The sequence below is a fragment of the Schistocerca piceifrons genome, chromosome 4 (assembly GCF_021461385.2).
Source record: "Schistocerca piceifrons isolate TAMUIC-IGC-003096 chromosome 4, iqSchPice1.1, whole genome shotgun sequence".
Taxonomy (NCBI): Eukaryota; Metazoa; Arthropoda; class Insecta; order Orthoptera; family Acrididae; genus Schistocerca; species Schistocerca piceifrons.
This window is the reverse complement of record NC_060141.1, coordinates 604,290,931-604,307,604: the sequence shown is the minus strand read 5'-3', so window position 1 is coordinate 604,307,604 and position 16,674 is coordinate 604,290,931. Positions and strand designations below refer to the sequence as shown.

Here is a 16,674-nt window from a genome sequence, read left to right as displayed (position 1 = left end):
TATTACTAGAAACTGAGAATGCCTTTCAGGCACAAAAACTGCTTCGGGCCACCCTCCTGTACACGTTCCCTGTCCGGGTGGAGGCCCACCGAACTTTGAATTCGTCTCGTGGTGTGGTCTATACTGGCTCCCTCGACGGATTGACTGACGAGGAGCTTCAATCATTCCTCGCTGAGCAGGGCGTGACGGCTGTCCATAGGGTCATGAAAAAGGTCAACAATGACCTTGTACCGACCCGGACAATTTTCTTGACCTTCGATAGTGTTAAGCTGCCATCGCGCATCAAGGCGGGCTACGAGGTTATTTCTGTTCGCCCCTATATCCCGACACCTACGCGCTGCTACCAGTGTCAGCGTTTCAATCACACTCGACAGTCTTGTTCCAATGCGGCTAAATGTGTCACCTGTGGCAGGGATGCCCATGAGGGTGACTGTCCACATCCGTCTCCTTGTTGTGTGAACTGTCAGGGTGACCATGCCGCATCCTCCCGCGACTGTCCTGTCTATAAGGAAGAACGCTGTATCCAGGAAATTCGGGTCAAAGAGAAAGTGTCCACCTCGGCTGCTCGCAAGCTATTTGCTAGTAGGAAGCCCACGCTGCTCCCAGCGGGGAAATACAGTACTGTCCTCGCCTCTCCTCGGACTACCCGGGAGGTAGCAACCCAGACATGCGATCTGACCTTCAGCACCACGGTCGTCCGTTCGGCCAGTGCTAAGATCGCGCGGTCGACGTCTCCTCTTCCTCCCATCACCCCACAGACACGAGCACCTTCTTCAGCTTCTGCTAAGACGAAGACACCGAAGTCAGATGCACGGGCCTTCAAGGAGGAACCATCCCGTGCAGACTTCCTCCGTACCTCGACCTCACAGCCTTCGACCGGTACTTCCACTACACGTCCTTCCAAAAAGGCGCATAGGAAGCACAGTTCTCCTTCCCCGCCACGGCGCATTTCTTCTCTTGCGCCACCCAGCGGCTGCCGCCCCAGGCCGTCATCCGTTTCGCCTGGCCGCACCGCTGGTCGCCGTACATCTGGCCGTTCACTGGCGGAGGAAGCTCCCCCTCCCGGCCATCCTCCCGAGATGGCCGATGACCCTATAGACCCAATGGACGATGACTGTCCGCCTACTGATAGCGGCGGCAGTGCTCGCTCGAAGCCAGGCCCTAAGCGGCCTTCGAGGTGACCACTTCTCTCATCTTTCTTTTCTTACGATGGCACTTATTCACTGGAATATTCGCAGCATTCGCTCCAACCGAGAGGACTTGAAGTTGCTTCTCCGCTTGCACCGTCCGCTTGTCGTAGCCCTCCAGGAAACGAAGCTACGCCCATGCGATCAAATTGCCTTGGCACACTACACCTCTGTGCGTTTTGACCTACCCCCTGTGGTAGGTATCCCAGCTCATGGAGGGGTTATGTTGCTGGTCCGGGATGATATTTACTACGATCCCATCACATTGCACACCGGCCTGCAGGCAGTTGCCATCCGCATTACTCTCCCCACTTTTACGTTTTCCTTTTGTACCGTTTACACTCCATCGTCATCTGCCGTTGCCAGGGCAGACGTGATGCAACTTATTGCTCAGCTACCTGCACCATTTTTGTTAACTGGAGACTTCAATGCCCACCATCCCCTTTGGGGCTCTCCAGCATCCTGCCCGAGGGGCTCCTTGTTAGCAGACCTTTTCAACCAGCTCGATCTTGTCTGCCTCAATACTGGCGCCCCTACTTTTCTTTCGGACACATCTCACACCTATTCCCATTTAGACCTCTCTATATGTACTCCCCAACTTGCACGCCGGTTTGAGTGGTATGCACTTTCTGATACATATTCGAGCGACCACTTCCCGTGTGTTATCCATCTCCTGCAGCATACCCCCTCTCCGTGCTTCTCTAATTGGACCATCTCCAAGGCAGACTGGGGGCTCTTCTCTTCCAGGGCGACCTTTCAGGATCAAACCTTTACAAGCTGCGATCGTCAGGTCGCACACCTCACGGAAGTCATTCTCGCTGCTGCTGAATATTCCATCCCTCACCCTCCTTCTCCACGTCGCGTACCGGTCCCCTGGTGGACCGCAGCATGTAGAGACGCTTTACGTGCTCGTCGACGTGCTTTACGCACTTTTAAACGCCACCCTACAGTGGCGAATTGTATCAATTATAAACGATTACGTGCTCAGTGTCGTCGTATTATCAAAGAAAGCAAGAAAGCCAGCTGGGCTGCTTTCACAAGCACCTTCAACAGTTTTACTCCTTCTTCTGTTGTCTGGGGTAGCCTGCGCCGGCTATCTGGCACTAAGGTCCACTCACCAGTTTCTGGCTTGACGGTCGCGAATGACGTCCTTGTGGCCCCTGAGGCTGTCTCCAATGCCTTCGGCCGCTTTTTCGCAGAGGTTTCGAGCTCCGCTCATTACCACCCTGCCTTCCTCCCCCGCAAACAGGCAGAGGAGGCTAGGCCACTAAACTTCCGCTCCTCGAATTGTGAAAGTTATAATGCCCCATTCACCATGCGGGAACTCGAAAACGCACTTGGCCGATCACGGTCCTCTGCTCCAGGGCCAGATTCTATTCATATTCAGATGCTGAAGAACCTTTCTCCTGCGGGTAAACGTTTTCTTCTTCGTACATACAATCGCATCTGGATTGAGGGACATGTTCCCGCATGCTGGCGCGAGTCTATTGTTGTCCCGATTCCTAAGCCGGGGAAGGACAAGCACTTGCCTTCCAGTTATCGACCTATCTCGCTTACCAGCTGTGTCTGTAAAGTGATGGAGCGAATGGTTAACTCTCGATTGGTTTGGCTGCTCGAGTCTCGACGCCTACTTACCAATGTACAATGTGGATTTCGTAGGCGCCGCTCTGCTGTTGACCATCTGGTTACCTTGTCGACCTTCATTATGAATAACTTCTTGCGGAAGCGCCCGACCGCGGCTGTGTTCTTTGATTTGGAGAAGGCTTACGACACCTGTTGGAAGGCGGGCATCCTCCGCACCATGCATACATGGGGCCTTCGCGGTCGCCTCCCTCTTTTTATTCGTTCCTTTTTAATGGATCGACAGTTCAGGGTACGTGTGGGTTCTGTCCTGTCCGACACCTTTCGCCAGGAGAATGGGGTGCCACAGGGCTCAGTTTTGAGCGTCGCTCTCTTCGCCATCGCGATCAATCCAATAATGGATTGCCTCCCAGCTGATGTATCAGGCTCCCTTTTCGTGGACGATTTTACCATCTATTGCAGCGCGCAGTGTACACGTGTCCTGGAGCGCTGTCTTCAGCGTTCTCTTGACCGTCTTTACTCCTGGAGTGTCGCCAATGGCTTCCGTTTTTCTGCCGAGAAGACGGTCTGTATTAACTTCTGGCGATACAAAGAGTTTCTCCCACCGTCCTTACGGCTCGGTCCCGTTGCTCTCCCAATCGTGGAGACAACAAAATTTTTAGGCCTTACATTTGACAGGAAACTTAGCTGGTCTCCACATGTGTCATATTTGGCCGCCCGTTGTACCCGTTCTTTAAATGTCCTCCGTGTTCTCAGTGGTCTGTCGTGGGGAGCGGATCGAACCGTCCTACTTCGTCTATATCGGTCGATCGTCCGCTCCAAGCTGGATTATGGGAGCTTCGTATACTCCTCTGCACGGCCATCCATCTTACGCCGCCTCAACTCCATACAACATCGGGGTTTACGACTTGCGATCGGAGCATTTTATACCAGTCCCGTAGAGAGTCTTCATGCTGACGCTGGCGAATTGCCACTCACCTACCGGCGCGATATACTGCTTTGTCGGTATGCCTGTCGGCTACTGTCAATGCCCGACCATCCGTCTTATCGTTCCTTTTTTGACGACTCTCTTGACCGTCAATACGGGTTGTATGTCTCTGCCCTGCTACCCCCTGGCGTTCGCTTTCGTCGCCTCCTTCAACACCTTACTTTTTCCCTCCCTGCAACCTTTCGAGTGGGCGAGAGCCGCACGCCACCTTGGCTCCAGGCTCAGGTCCGCGTTCACCTTGACCTCAGCTCGCTCCCAAAAGAGGTCACTCCCGGTTCGGTCTACCACTCCCGTTTTTTGGAACTTCGTTCGAAGTTCATCGACATGACTTTCATTTATACAGATGGCTCTAAGACCAATGACGGGGTCGGGTGTTCCTTTATTGTCGAGGCACAAAGTTTCAAATACCGGCTCCACGGCCATTGTTCGGTCTTCACAGCTGAGCTCTTTGCCCTCTACCAGGCTGTTCTTTACATCTGCCGCCACCGACATTCTGCTTATGTCATCTGCTCAGATTCCCTGAGCGCCATCCAGAGCCTCAGTGATCCGTACCCGGTTCACCCTATCGTACACCGGATCCAACGCTCTCTTCAGCAGCTGGTGGACGTCGGTTCTCCAGTTAGCTTTATGTGGGTTCCGGGCCATGTCGGTATCCCTGGGAACGAAGCTGCAGATGCCGCGGCCAAGGCTGCGGTCCTCCAGCCTCGAACAGCTTCTTGTTGCGTCCCTTCGTCCGATTTTAGCAGGGTGATTTGTCGGCGCATCTTATCTCTGTGGCATGCCGATTGGGCTGCACTTACCGACAACAAGCTTCGGGCCTTAAAACCTCTTCCCGTGGCTTGGACGTCCTCCTCACGCCCTTCTCGGCGGGAGGAGGTCGTTTTAGCCCGGTTAAGAATTGGACACTGCCGGTTCAGCCATCGCCATCTGCTGACGGCTGCGCCGGCGCCGTTCTGCCCATGTGGGCACTTGCTGACGGTTAGACACATTTTAATGTCCTGTCCAGATCTTAACACACTGCGCCTCGATCTTAACCTGCCAAATACTTTCGATGCCATTTTAGCGGATGACCCACGAGCAGCTGCTCGTGTTCTTCGTTTTATCAATTTGACACACCTCGCTAAGGACATTTGATGATGCTGTTTTTTAATCCTATGCCTGTCCGTCTGTCTTTTATCGTGTTTTCCCTTTTAGTTGTTGTGGTCAACTTGTGCCTCGCGGTGCATTCTTAGAGTAGTCAGGGCGCTAATGACCATTGAAGTTGTGCGCCCTAAAACCACAAAAAAAAAAAAAAAAAAAAAAAAAAAAAAAAAAAAAAAATGAGGCGCCAGGTGGAAATGGCGTGGCAAGCCGTTCCACAGGACTACATCCAGCATCTCTACGATCGTCTCCATGGGAGAATAGCAGCCTGCATTGCTGCGAAAGGTGGATATACACTGTACTAGTGCCGACATTGTGCATGCTCTGTTGCCTGTGTCTATGTGCCTGTGGTTCTGTCAGTGTGATCATGTGATGTATCTGACCCCAGGAATGTGTCAATAAAGTTTCCCCTTCCTGGGACAATGAATTCACGGTGTTCTTATTTCAATTTCCAGGAGTATGTTTGGATACATGCTTTCACGTCCGCGCCACCAGGCTATCAGGTCGCTGCTTTCCTCGCATTAAAGTTTATCTTGATATATTTCGAAATTTGAATAGCGGCAACGCCAACGTCTCTTAGTCACCTTCAGACACATCAGATTCGTCGTAAAATTGGTCAGGTTTGTTTTTTTGCGGGAATCTCAGATGAGATCTTCTCATTATTTTTGAATAGTGAAGACTTTGAGACAGTTCCAAGCTTCCTTTATATCTCCATTTTTTCGGCACTGTCATGAAATTTTTTTATGCTTTTGTATTTAGCATTTCAGAATGTTAAGGCTGATGCGTCGTTGTTCTTCACCACTTAGCTATTAAAAGTGACTTTAAGTAGTCTTTAAATCCAGTAAAAACGGGGTTTCACCATTGTGATTTTTTTCTTAGAAAGGAGAGCAGTTTAAACATCCACAATAAATGTAGATAAAGCCGTGTTGTTTTGGAGGTTTCAAGATCAGAGGAGGTATTTTTAAATGGTGTCAAAAACTTATTACATCTTCCAGCATGTTTCTCGCACAAAACTGAAAGAATTAGGAACGACTGCAAGTTAACTGACTCAAACATGTTAGTCTGCTGACGCATCGTACACCCACGTATTCTTTCAACGACTTCGGCAGGCGATCAGATCTTTTAAAAAATAATTTATTAGTCACTATACATGTGTCATCGCGTTCATTAATATCTCTTCTAGCTGTGTGCTCCAACACAGTATGGAGGATGTGCGGTGACACGAGAGTATCTTATGTTGACGAAGTGCTCCTACAATCTTCGGACCTTTCGGTAGCAAATAAGGCGTTTAGCACAGTACCGAATAAATCATACGACCGTAGTATGTATCAGTTCATGTTCTGTTTTTTCTTTAGGTTTTTAATGTCCCTTTAGAGATCTCTAGTGCACAACACACTATCCCAAAGTCCTCCTCCTCCTCCTCCAGTGTCAGTATAATGTGCAGTCACGTCCATATAGTCCATTCGACGATATGAATCACTGCATAAATCGACTATTTGTTACTACTACTCGTACATCTTGGAAATCATTCTTTATCTATCTGAAAACAGCTTCGCGCAGAAGATAGGTTTCCTTTAAATTTCTCGAATTGATGGTTGAATGAGGTAGCAGTCCTGTGGCACTCGCTGCACCGTACTTCGCTCCCGCATCAATAAAAGACTGTATCGTTTCTAGAAATTCATTTCTACGCATAGCTTCGAAAAGGAAATGTCTTTCCTGAGATTGATGAGTTCTCGTCGCGGCTTCCTTCAGATTCATATAGTATTTAAAAACGTAATTACCCTACTTTCTCCTGCCTGGCATACTTGCACGCATACATAAACAAATTTGCAGTATCAGCTTTGTGTCTGGTGTACACTACTTTTGCATGCAAAACAAGCCACTATATCTCGAAGTCATTAAATGTTGTTGTGATCTTCAGTCCTGAGACTGGTTTGATGCAGCTCTCCTTGCTACTCTATCCTGTGCAAGCTTCTTCATCTCCCAGTACCTACTGCAATCTACATCTTTCTGAATCTGTTTAGTGTATTCATCTCTTGGTCTCCCTCTACGATTTTTATCCTCCACGCTGCCCTCCTATACTAAATTGGTGATCCCTTGATGCCTCAGAATATGTCCTACCAACCGATCCCTTCTTCTAGTCAAGATGTGTGTCAAACTTCTCTTCTCCCCAGTCCTTTTCAATACCTCCTCATTAGTTATAAGATCTACCCATCTAATCTTCAGCTCTATACTCGATGTTAACAAATTTCTCCTCTTCAGAAACGCTTTCCTTGCCATTGCCAGTCTACATTTTATATCCTCTCTACGTCGACCATCATCAGTTATTTTGCTCTCCAACTAGCAAAAATCCTTTACTACTTTAAGTGTCTCATTTCCTAATTAATGCCCTCCGCGTCACCCGCCTTAATTCGACTACATTCCATTATCCTCGTTTTGCTTTTGTTGATGTTCATCCTATACCCTCCTTTCAAGACACTGTCTATTCCGTTCAACTGCTCTTCCAAGTCCTTTGCTGTCTCTGATAGAATTACAATGTCGTCGGCGAACCTCAAAGTTTTTATTTCTTCTCCATGGATTTTAATACCTACTCCGAATTTCTCTTTTGTTTCCTTTACTGCTTGCTCAATATACAGATTGAATAACATCGGGGAGAGGCTACAACCCTGTCTCACTCCCTTCCCAACCACTGCTTCCCTTTCATGTCCCTCGACTCTTATAACTGCCATCTGGTTTCTGTACAAATTGTAAATAGCCTTTCGCTCCCTGTATTTTACCCCTGCCACCTTCAGAATTTGAGAGAGAGTATTCCAGTCAACATTGTCAAATACATATCCGAATTTCTTCCAGATTGATTTCAGTGTGGTTTTCTCGCAATAATGTGAAATCAGCTTGTTTCACGTTACGTGAAATTATGTCCATGATCATTTTATTGAATCACTTTTACTAATATTTACTCCGAAGCACTCGTAAAGAGGTCACTCAGTCACTACAAAGCTTTAACTGAAGGTAGCATGAACTTGGCAGCTTTCACCTCTCAGGTAGCCTATGAACAGTCTTGTCATACAGGACGTTCTCCGCAGAGGATACGGGGGCTTTCCATTCTTGGTGTTTCCGACCCTTTCGTAGGTGCCGCAGGTACCGGCGGACTACCGACCAAGGCCTTCCCTCCTGCTGTTTTACGCCAGTCGTTCATCAGCAGCGGATGTATTGTCACCGTCAGGCAGTGTCCTCGCAGACAGCCTTCATTTCCGTATAGTTTCGCAGGCTTATGCTACTTCAGTCCTACACACTGTAATGGAAATAATTAAAGCAAGGAAAGGGGAAGCACCGTTTTCGCAACTGTAGTCACCGCAACTGGGTGTACAGAGAATCTTGACGAGTATGCGAACTGATTGTGCATGAATTGCAAACAGAGTAAGAGCCGAGGGCGTTTAAAAACTGCAAATGGCAGAATCATGGCTGAACAGCAACAACATTGCCCATCTGATGAACCAAATAAGCAGATTAAGAAACTTACGCACAGCTGCAGGAAGTGTGTCCACGAAGAAAAGACAGTGCCTATTATTCCAAATTTTTAAGGGGGATTTAATGATTTGAAAGATAAAGGTTTCGATTTCGTCGCAAATATCCATTGTGTAATGCAAGAAAGGAAGGTTTTGGGATGACATTGAACGTATAGCACTTCTTCAGAGATTCTGCTCAACGAAGACATGGTTTCTTTTTCTTTTTATTTCATTGACGATGGGTCTGTTCTTGACAAAAGAATCCTGGTGTTCGGTTCTGAAGAAGCGGAGAAAATCATGTGTGAAAATGGAACTGTTCGTACATATGTACGGGACATTTGACAGTTCCCGGAAAAAGTCAAGATAAACTATTTGATCAAAAGTATTCGATACCTGGCTGAAAATGACGTAAAAGTTCGTGGCGCCTTCCATTGGTAAGGCTGGAATTAAATATAGTGTTGGCCCAACCTTAACCTTGATGACAGCTTCCACTCTCGCAGGCATACGTTCAACCAGGTGGTGGAAGGTTTCTTGGGGAATGGCAGCCCATTCTTCACGGAAAGCTGCACTGAGGAGAGGTATCGATGTTGGTCGGTGAGGCCTGGGGGGGTGGGGGGGTAGTGCAAAAATACGGTATTTTAACACTGCCACTCAGCTGGAAACCCGGGAGCTTTTCATAAATAGCGTATTCTGTGAATGTCCACATTCATATTATCGCTTTACACTACGAGAGACAGGAGCGAGATGCAGAGCTGGACACAGGACATAGTAAGCAGTCCAGTGATCGCTGATCATCATCTGTAGCATGCCGCATGTTCAGCCCTTAAAAGTTAAATTCTGACACGACGAATTTTTCCACTACCAGCATTTGAATAGAAAGCGCCGCTACAAACTCCCACATAGATGTCACGGCCAAGTCCTCTTGTCCACAGGCCGTAATCAATATGCAGTACACGGAGGTAAAGCACTGCGAAAATCATCAAGAAACAGTCCAACGCCTAAGTATAGAAGTCTGAATGTTACTAGTCCATGATATTCCTCATCTGTTCTTGGTTTTTCTGAAACTTCGGGGTCGGTCCTTTATTGTTCGTACAGATATGTCGGAAACCGTCGAATGAAAACGAGGCACCATCACGAACTATACCTGAAAAACAGATATGGGGTGCTAAACACCGTCTAGTTGTACCATCGGGAGGGGAAATAATGCATAATCCATGTAGCAAAACTATAGGTAATATCTGAAGAAAGGTACCGCTAGCAGTCAGGGTCTATTCCTCCTGTAACTCCTCGTTAGCACCGTATCATGATAGAGAGGTTAAAAAATGGACTGTACGGCGGAACTCCGAATGTGCTAGAAATATGTTGAATGCCATTTACAGTAACGCCTTTTTCTCTCCCGTATAAGACTACGGAGAGATATATTTATAAGGTTTCAGAGAAAAACACAAACATCCGCTACATACTTCAAATCTATGACTTTGTTACTTACTAGGAGAGGTCCCCAGTGGTGGGATAGTTTTTGAAACAATATATACACTGATGTAGGACAGGTTCCCAGGTGTCTCAGCTGCATCCATTCACCCTGATTGGGGCCCCGGTTTGCGAGTAATAGACCAAAAAAAATTTGGTAATTTTCCGTGATATTCTGTAGCTTTAAAACAGGCAGTTTCAAATGCGCCCGTACATGGGGTTGTAGCGTAGTAGTTAGCGTGTCAGATTGGTATGTGGAAGGTTGGGGGTTCGAATCTCGGTAGATATATTCAGTTCTATTCTTAATTACTTTCATCATTTTTTGTTCAGTTAACTGGTTTAAATGTATTTTTAATTTCTAACCCGTTATCACGTAATTTCAATTGTCATATAAACATTTGCTCTTATTTTTTTATCATTTTTATGATTTTAATAATTTTTTGAGATAATTCCGCCATAATTTTTCCGCTTAACTATATATTTTTGTCATTGTTATTGCATTCATTATTTGTATTCCTAATGTTGCGAATTTATTTGTAATTCGTTCTTTCGTTTAAATCTTCATGCGTCTTATTTTCTCCTTAGTGCAACAGGAATTTCTGTTTTAAATGTATTTAAGGCGATTATATTTTTAAAAAATTACATCTTGTACATAATAAAAAACATATTTTTGACTCCATTAGACAGTCGGTACAGATTTTCATCTTTTAACAGATAGATCGGTATTTTCAAACGTTTAAATATACAAGCGTTTTAAATTTTTAAAAGATTCATTTAAACCAGTTAATTGCAAAAGAATAGTGATCAAAGACATTTCGATAAGAATTTAAAAATAAAAAATTTGAAGGAACTGAGAAGATTAGAACACACGAAGTGTTGCACGTTATGTTCATATGCTAACCACTTCGCTACAATGCCACTCAATGAGATTGTTAAAGGCTCTAGAATATCACGCAAAATTAGGAAATTTTTTTCGCCGATTAGTCACAAGCGTGAACCCATCAGTGTGAGTGGCTGCTTAGTGAGATACCTAGGACCCTAACCACCATCACCGTGCAGATGGTTTCAGAAAGTCGATTCCACCCACTGGAGATCCCTCCTTGTTAAGACTTCGTTGGAACAATCCCATGAAGAGGACTTCTCGCACTGCATTATGCTGACCGAAGGAAATGGTAATAGGCGTTCCTTGTCTACACAACTTGATACAGCTGTACATATTGTTTCGGAAACTGTTCCATGTAACTCTTCGGCGAGATTATTCCTGATGTCGACATCAAATTTTTTCACGTTGTTAGACTCAATTACGGTATATTACATTTAACTTGGGATCTGTTTACGTATTTCAACCTTCAATTACATTTGGATTCTGTGCTAAGGTTGTTTTTTTTCCGAACTTCTTGTTAGCCAAATCTTGATTATACCTTTCCTCTATAAATACTGCCATTTATTCCGCCGCAGCTTGTTTACGCGCCGCTGGTTCGCGGGCGTGACGCTAGATGTCGGGCCGCCCTACCTCCTGCTGCTCTTCCCCTCCCCCGCCACTCGCCCGCGCTGTCTACCGACTACTCCACTCCGCCGCTGTGCTTCGCCAGGTTTCTCGACTGTTTGGTGCGTTTGATTACTTGATGTTCCACGGCTAAAGCGTGAGCAACTGTGTACTGTGTGGATTATGAACCGCCGCCCGAGTCCCCGTCTGCTCAGCTGTCGTGGTATGGTGTTTTTCGCGCTGCTGCTTCTGTAGTGCTATCGGCTTTTTCCACGGCGGGGGTAGTGAAGCATTTCGTGAGAAAGATGGTGAAGAGGTGAGTGCTCCCAGCCGTCATGTTGTTTTGTTTTTCGCGCTTGGTTGTTTTTAATGATTGCCGAGAGACGGCCTACGTGCAGCTGACAGTGGCATAATATGGCACAGTTATTGTTTTTTCCCTCTATGTATTGTACAAAACTGGTTGAATTTTTGAGTGTTTTTACAAATAATACAGTAATATAGTCGTCACCTGACAGTGTATTTTTGTTTATTACAATTATCTGTATATATTACTTCGATTCTAATTGAACATCAGATTTCGTCAGGTTGCTGCATGTCCTGCTGCACAAAATTTCTTGTGCTTTTTGTGACAACGGTACAGTGCGCCAAAGGAAATCTGAAGTAAATGGGATGTTTTATTTTGAAATAGTTTTATTGGTTGTGCCTATTGACAGCGAACATTGTATGGTTGACGACATTTTTAAACAGTAATTCACCACAGTCCATAAAATGATACCGTAACGTAATGTTAAATTCGCTCTTCCAATCTTAAAATTTGGTGCAAGTGTAAAGCATTTACTTTCGGTGGAGCAACTTTCATTGTTGCTCATTGCACGAAATCTGGTTCTAGTACAAATTAAGCTTCCGCGGATGAAAAAGAAGCGGTTGGTGGGGATGCGAATTTGTTGTAGTTAACATCTCTAGTATCATAAGGGTCTGCTGCATTCTTCTAGCGTCTGTTCTGCACTTCCGTTTCAGCAGATACGTAACTGTGGAATCAGGTGTGAATACAAAATGTAAAACATGATGATATGCCGCATATTGTCAGTATCGAACAGATGTTTATGTTCTTCATTATCGGTAAAAGTACCTTTAGCTTTATACGTGGATAGTTAGCCTTTATTGGTAACATCTGTTTAGTAAAGTTTAGTGCTTAATGCAACATAACTGTTATTGGTTCATACGTCATGGTTTATCGCATAAATTTATGTACCTTAATGGCCCGTAATCTTAGTTCTGTAATGATAGTCTGCTTCTGTTGCTATAGCATTTCACTGGATGACTTCACCAAGCACGTTCTGCAGGCAATAGCTTCGTCGTAAAGAACGTTTCGAAAGCGGAATTCCCTAAGTCCGCCACACCCACGTATAAGCTACATACGAGTCATTCGGTAGCACTTCTTGGACTATTGGTTTCTAGTTAATATACAACATGTAAAACTACGTCGTCGTGTGACGTGTGCTCGGTAAACGCAGCAGCGTCCTCGGAGCGCAAGCTTTTGGCTAGCGGTTGTGGGATCAGCTGTTGACTCCCACGCGCGGTTTCAACGGCCGCCGCCGACCCCGTTATCCCAGACAGCGGCTCTGAATCTGCCGCTGCTTCCGGTAGCTGTCCTGCCTGCCAAGTCATGCCTCGGAAGTCGCGGCGCGGCACGTCATTTAAAGAGCTTCAGTCAGCTGGCTGACTCATGAGACTGCTTCGCTACACAAGCCGACCGAAGGATCATGTTTTGTACTGCGCGTTAAGATTTTCGTTACAGATTTCTTCCAGTAGTACTTCATGTCGGCATCAAATTATCCCATCAAAAACAGTAAAATGTTTCGCATGTTGATACGTTGCGCATTTTCCAAGTTATTTACCATTGATGTTTGCTAGTCAGGTCGTTGCACGTGCAAATTCAACCACTAGCACGCGTTAAAATGCGGTAACGCCTAGACACCTGTGGGACCATGAGTCAACACTTGTTCAAATACTCATTACCGGTTAAATGTGCTTTTGTCGAAAGTGGTAAATTTAAGCTGGGTGAGCAAAAGCTGTTTTAGTTCGGTTTGAGGAAACTAAACGAAGCAAAAGTTTGGTGGCATTGTCTCTGGCAGGCTGCTTAAATTTGCACACACGTCGACCTGATTGCCTAACTTTAATGCTAAACAACTCGGAAACTGCTCAATTTATCATTTTTTTCTTAACGATTGTTTCTCAGCACGACCTCCTTTGCAACGCCCTCATAGTATTTACTGACTGTCTCTGATTACATTGACTTGGTAGCTTAACGTTTCTACAACACTAAGAGATTATAGACCTAATATGTGACATAAATTTCAACTTAATACGTCTACCCATTCCTGAGAAAAACTGTTTTTAACACACAACTAAATGATCCCATAAGGTTACGTTTTTACCAATTGAAGTACGGAACCCTAAAATTATCCACTCTTGAGTCGTGCCAAATGTCTTAATTGTGATGTAATTCAACACAGCACAAATAGTGGAATCTCATGACGGCTCGAGCTAGCTATGAATGCTTACGTAAGATACTAACGTGTAACGTCGGGTGTTCGATCACGTCAGTCCTTCCTGTGCTCACCGGCCGGAAGCGACCAGCTGTGTTCGCTTAATCGATTTCTTAGTAGCTAGTGACATCAGTACCCGATTCCATAGCAATTACCAGATCGAATATGTGCAACGTCTTGGCCGTACTTTCGCATAACACTAAAACATTTCCTATTTCAGCCCTACCACTGTGGAACAAACTACCTGCAACCTGTGTCTTACCAAAGACCACTCTTCTTTCAAGAGGAGATAAATGCTTTCTGTTACCACCAACGTAGTTTCCCTCTTGTCGTATTCCTGCCGTTTTTCTTCTGTCCAACAGCTGGTATCTGTCACGATATCAACACTGCCCATGCATTTCTCCTCCCTATTTGTTTTCTTCCATTTCATTTTCTTATCTTACCATATCACTTCTCGCTCTTCGCCTGACAAACTACTACTCCTTTTACTTCCATACATTACATCCTGGAAGCTATTCCCCTTTCTTACCTCGTGTCCTATCAGACACTACTCTTAGTTACCATAAATGCCTTCTTCGCCGATTCATTTTATAACACCTCTTCCGCACACGATTTTGAAGGATTAAAAAAAAATCTGAAAATCGCGGCGTAATGGCTAGAGCGCCATGCTTGATGAAAAATTTAGACAGGATTGACGCAGGTACCTTCCACAATCATATTTCCTTACTGAAGACCGTAGGTTATTTTTCATTGTGATGCCGGTTGATTAATGATGCGGTATTCCAATCATTTAATAGGTTTCTTTGGGGAGAGAGTTGACTGGCTGTCTGGGTATTTGCAACAGCTTTCGGTTGTTGAGCGGCGTCGGGCGGTAACGACGGTTCCAGACGGTGGAAGTCCACATAACGTGGGCTGTAGGTCCAGTGTCATATACGCGACAGCTCTATCTGAAGCTCGAGTACGAAATTCACAAGTTAACCTCTTGACAGTTATACCACTTAACCTCGTCACTTACACGCAGGACGCCTGTTAGTACTTCGCCAGCTCGGAATCGTCGTTTGTGATTTTTCTCTCGCCCAAGGCTCACGTGTATCTTGGTGATTACTACCTTGTTTGATCTACTCTTCCCCAGTTACGTAGCAACCGCGTTGCTCGATAATACTGATTCAGTTTTTCAGTAATATTATACGTTTCCAATGCCCATTCAGATACGTTTTCTTACTGTGATGCTGCTTGCTTACTTTCTTCCCGACTGAGATATGTCTTATGTGCTCTGTTGAACAAACATGGATTTCTCCTTTGTCATAAAAAACACTGCGGATTTGTACAGATCATAGCCTGAAATGTTCTCTACGCTACACACAACTATAGTACAACATAGAAACAATATATTTGTACACATTTCGGCCCTCGTTGAACCTAGGAATGAAAACCAGTTGGGAAAAATTCAGTGTTTCGCTTCTTGCCCCCATAATTTTTAAAGCTGTTTTGTTTCCATCCACGAAGAAACGGTACGGGAATGCTGTAGTTAGCAACGTTCCGTGAAGATTGGGTAACGGAGAAACGAACATGCAGATAAACCGCGCAGCGGCCGGCCGACATCACTTGTCACATACGCCGACCTAAGAGGTACTGATGAAATGACTGTGGAGGCAAACAGTTTAAAAGTTCACAATCAACAGCGAAACCTGTGACCACATTTCCGAAAAGTCAGGAGGAAATAAGAAAGAAGAGACCACTTAAAGTTCGCATTATCAAGCTTCATCACAGTAGTAAGTGTCCCCACACCTCATTCTTTCACAACCCAAGAGACTGTAATAATGAGCTGGTCAGTGATGCCTCATGCACCCTACAACGCTGATTTGGGCCCTTTTCACTTCTACCTGTTTGGACCTATGCGAGACAACCCACATGGTTACAGATTCGGTGACTTGTATGAGGCTAAAATAGCCTTAAAATTGTGAGCAAGAGGTGAAACCCTGAGTTTTTACAAACCAGTTTTGAAGCCTGGGTTCAATGATGGTGCAAATGTTTACAAATGCATGGTGACTATGTTGAGCAATAGGGTTGTGTAAAGGGCGCCATTATCTATACTAATTGCTCATTTATATGTTCACTAGCAAAGGTATAGCGTTGCTGTGTGTGTGTGTGTGTGTGTGTGTGTGTGTGTGTGTGTATATAAATTCGATATACATCCTTATCTCCCTCCGCACCCATCTGTGTCCTTATACCCTTCTGTCTGACTTCGAGCTTTGTTTATTCTTATTGCAAACGGAACTTTGATTAGGAGCTGAATTCGCTTAAAATGAATGGTAAGGCAGTTGGGGTCATATGTGTAGGAGGTATGAGACACATCTCTCCGGCTGCTGCAGTGTGAGGATCGTAGCCTCAATGACATTATTTCCCATAGTTTTAACCTGAGATTCGGTAAGATTACAAAGTTTCTGAACATTTATTCCGTAGTAGTATTTTGATCAAAAACCAGTAAGCCATAAATACAACTTCACTGTTTTTCTGTAAAAATGACTGCGAAGAAGAAAACTACAAGACAGAACGCTGCTGTGTATACAGTTTCTGTTCGAATGTGTAGAAAGAATGTATGTGGGAGAAACAATTTGTCTAATAGTTTACATGCCCCCCTATCGTAGTTGAAACGTTTTGCGCGAGGGAAATCGAAACCGCACATTTTCATGGCACGGCACAGCATTTTCTTTCTTACAGTCAGTAAAAAATTGAAGTAAATCGATCAAGAACTTTCCGAGATTGT

The 16,674-nt window shown here is 45.1% G+C and overlaps 1 protein-coding gene across 4 annotated transcripts in view; it reads left to right on the top strand.

The window, feature by feature from the left end:
- The window catches only part of LOC124794874 (protein pellino), a 451,201-nt gene that overhangs the window by 77,018 nt on the left and 357,509 nt on the right, over positions 1-16,674 (top strand). Inside the window, exon 1 of one of the 4 annotated variants that reach the window (XM_047258556.1) lies at positions 11,438-11,674. The exons of the other annotated variants lie outside the window; for them this stretch is intronic. Within the exon in view, the coding sequence (XP_047114512.1) occupies positions 11,664-11,674 (11 nt within the window). The 5' untranslated portion in view covers positions 11,438-11,663. Of the gene's footprint in view, positions 1-11,437; positions 11,675-16,674 lie in introns of those variants that run through there. 4 annotated transcript variants of the gene reach the window in all.